This window comes from Phodopus roborovskii, unplaced genomic scaffold, assembly GCF_943737965.1.
Source record: "Phodopus roborovskii unplaced genomic scaffold, PHOROB, whole genome shotgun sequence".
Classification (NCBI taxonomy): Eukaryota; Metazoa; Chordata; class Mammalia; order Rodentia; family Cricetidae; genus Phodopus; species Phodopus roborovskii.
The window spans coordinates 45,873,163-45,876,736 of NW_026126517.1; the positions used below are offsets into that span (position 1 = coordinate 45,873,163).

Sequence of the window (3,574 nt, forward strand, 5' to 3'; positions counted from 1 at the left end):
ATTGTGACCCCCTTCAACCAAGTGTCAATTAGCCTTGAACCATAAATTCTTGGCAAGTTTTAATTCTTTACAAAAAAAAAGAAAAAAAGAAAAAAGAAAAGAAAGAAAGAAACGAAAGAAAGCAAGTACTTAGAGGCAGGCATTTAAAGACACTTCATTCACAACTTGAAAATAAATGCATCTAGTTACTTTTCTTTATCTCCCCCACAGGAAGGGGTAGAAGAAATCTACTCAATGCAAAGTGAACAGGTTTCTTGACCTAGACAGTGAACCTTCAGGTGATTTCTGAATGAAAGGAAATGTCAACAACTCCAGTGATTTAAAGGAGTGAAGTGTTTCTCTGGGTCAGAAGTACCACCTTAAGGGTTGAGTAGCCCAGCCTGGGAGAACTTTGTAAGGGCATCATCCTTCTGAGTATGTAAGTGAGATGTCCTAGAAGGCACTTTTAAGACAGATAAACAGAGTACCACACACAAGAAGCACTGCAGTTTTCAGTGTGTTTCCTCGAGCACTGCACCTGGGCCAGGACTTTGCATCTGAAATAACTTGGCCTCACTCTTCCCTGTGCACACATGTCTGCTATGATCCCCTAGAATAATTCCCCCAACACCTGTAAGTGAGCATGAGGTTTCTGTTTTCACAACATGGTTTAAAAAAGGCAGCCCCCACCCCAGACAATGTGTTTGCAATGTCTGTTGCTACCATCTATGGCCCCTTGTAGCAAGTCTTCAGAAACACACAAAACTTAACAAAATTTGAATTTACATATTTTAATGAGAAAATATTATTTAGACTAGGTCATAATTTAATGTAGACACCTTTTTAAAACTCTGTCTTAAAATGGGCATGCTGGGAACAAGGACATCAATATTTAAAATGCCATGCGAATTCTGTGCAGGGAGGAAGAAAAATAAAAGGGGAAATTTTTTCACAGCTTGGACAACACTACAGTTTCTTTTTTAAATTAAGCAGGTCACACTGGAACAACTTTTGGGTTGTTCTTTTTGTTTGTTTGTCTTTGTTTTTTCAGTCAATTACCTAAGACGCTAAAAGGAACATACCAAACCAAAGTGCATTTTACACAGTGTAAATCATTCCTATTTACAACTCTTTGCAGCCCTTTAGCTTCACGGAACAGTCCTTCTAACAGAAAGATCTGTCCAGGGGACATCTCGATTGACATCCCCCTTCACGTTCCCAGTTGGTTCACCTACATTCTTCCCCACTGCCCTGCGTACTTTCTTAGTTGGGCTTAGTTCATGTTTCTTTTCTCTTTCCTTTTCCTTTCTTTCTTCATCAAAATAAATAGCTAAAAAGGTCTCTAAATAGTAAGAAAGTTAACATCCCAATTAACTTCCCCATTCCCCCCCCCATCCCCCCCAAAGCTGGCCAGAAGAGTAAACATTCACATTACAACAGGTAATTATAAAGAGGACTCTGCCCCCTCGCCCGCCTATCCAGGCAGATACTCAAGTTCACTGTTTACATTTTTTTTTAAACCGCGCGCTTTGTAAACAATAACGGTGACTTCTAGCTGTGTTTTGCATTTGTGAAGGACAAGCGTCCTCCCTAATTTAGCAGCCTCCCTCCTCACTCCCAGCAAAGGGAGCCTCTGGCCTGAAACAAAACCCAGAAGGAAAGAAAAATTATCTTCCTTAGGAGCCTGGGAGGTTGGGCCGCAGCCTAGGGAAGCAGCGTTCCGCCCATCCAGGCCTGATGGACGGAGGCGAGCCTGTAGGGGGATTAGTGGGTCCGTGGACACAGATTTTCAGGAAGATCTGGCCCTCGCTGTGCCGCTGCCGCCTTGGCGGGCTTCACTCCTAGGCGGTGTGTCTCTGGTCTTGTAATTGCGCAGAGCCCAGATCCCTGCGTGTTTGTTTGTTTTCCTTTTGTTTGTGTTTTCTCCGAGCAGGGGGAAAAGGGGTGTCCTGCCCATTGGATGGAGGTGCATTTCTGGGACTCTTGGAGGGACCACTTGTCTTGGGTTAGCCCCTGTGTTCTCTGGTGCCCTGGAGGGGCGAAGACAACTTTCACGAGCCTTCTGGCAAGTTTGTGGTTTGTCTCTGGGTCCAAAATCAAAAGTTCTCCCAGGAGAGAGGATTGAAGGAAGAAAGTGGAATGGGCAAGGCAGGATGGCGGCTCTAGGTCAAAGAGGGCTGGACCCGGAGCCGGGAAAGTGGTGAGAAGAGTGGTGTAGAGATGACCACGAGAGAGACCCAGCTTCTATGGGTCAGTGCACTGCCACCGAGTGCAAGGCAGAGGCCGGGCTGGTGAGTGTCTCGCTAGGGGTGGCAGGGCTGCTTTGGCTGGTGGCTGTCTGCGAGGAAGTGGGGCTAAGCGAAGGCGGCGAGTTCGAGAGCAGAGTGGGGATGGGCGCGGGCAGCGCTGGCAGCGCTGGCACTGCAGCCGGCGTGGGCTTGATGGGTACCGGGATGGCGGGCAGCGTCTGGCCAGCGGCGTGGCACAGAGGCTTCAGCGGCACTCCATAGGCGCTGTAGTCGCCACTCGCCATGGAGATGGGGGTAGCCGAATCTATCATACCCGCAGAACCGTAAACATGTGGCCAGCCTGTGCCCAGAGAGCTGCCCATGGTAGTCAACTGGTTGGGGAGTGGGTAGGCAGCGGGAACTGGCTGCATGGCAGAGAAGGCCAGTCCCCCAGGCATCTTGTACTCCCTCGCGATGATGTTCTCGATGGCGAAGGGATGCTTGAAGCCGGAGGGCTGAGCCACACCGCCCAGGTTGTAGGCAGCGGCCGGCATCTGCGGCAGATGCGTGCCTGAGGCGGCCAGCGCGCTGAGCCGCAGCTTAGCCTGCTGCTGGAGGTACTGCGCGGCGTCCGCTGGCTTGCTGGGCGCCAGGTGGTCAGACTTGAGTACCTTGAAGCGCTTGCGGCGTCGCAGGAAGCTGCCGTTCTCGAACATGTCCCCGCAGCTGGGATGCAGCGCCCAGAAGCTGCCCTTCCCCGGCTGATCCGGCCTCCGAGGGATCTTGATGAAGCAGTCGTTGAAGGAGAGGTTGTGGCGCAGGCTGTTCTGCCAGCGCTGCGTGTTCTCCCGGTAGTAGGGAAAGCGGTCCATGATGAACTTGTAGATCTCGCTGAGCGGCAGCATCTTCTCCGGAGAGCTCTGGATGGCCATGGCAGTCAGCGAGATGTAAGAATAGGGTGGCTTCTGGTCACTGTATGTGTTGCGGCCCGGCCGAGGCATCTTCTCGCTTGCCCACTTGCTCAAGAGTCCGCGCGGCCAGGAGGGCAAGTCGGATCTGAGAAGGGAGAGGTGATGGAGGAGGGCAGCATGGGTGCAGAGACACCAGCTAAATCACACCGGCCGAATCACACACATCTGGGATGGGGAGTGCCAGCAACTTTGCTCACCGAACTAGATAGTCCCAGCGAGGGAACTTTACGAGGGGAGGACGGCGGGGGGGGGGGTGGCGAGGGCTGCGGGAAAGTAAGTAGGACCTGGGTTCAGGGGAGGGGACAGATAGGTAGATGCTCACCTTAAAGTTGTTCCAAGTTGCCAGTCCGCATCCGGGATGGTGCAGCTGGTGCCCGAGTTCCTCCCCGCGCGCTA

The 3,574-nt window shown here is 51.4% G+C and overlaps 1 protein-coding gene across 1 annotated transcript; it reads right to left on the minus strand.

The window, feature by feature from the left end:
- Window positions 1-2,108: 2,108 nt before the first annotated feature.
- Foxb1 (forkhead box B1) lies at window positions 2,109-3,294 on the minus strand. Its single transcript, XM_051197043.1, has one exon. The coding sequence runs from the start codon at window positions 3,206-3,208 to the stop codon at window positions 2,231-2,233; it is 978 nt and encodes a 325-aa protein (XP_051053000.1). The 5' UTR covers window positions 3,209-3,294; the 3' UTR covers window positions 2,109-2,230.
- Window positions 3,295-3,574: the final 280 nt, after the last annotated feature.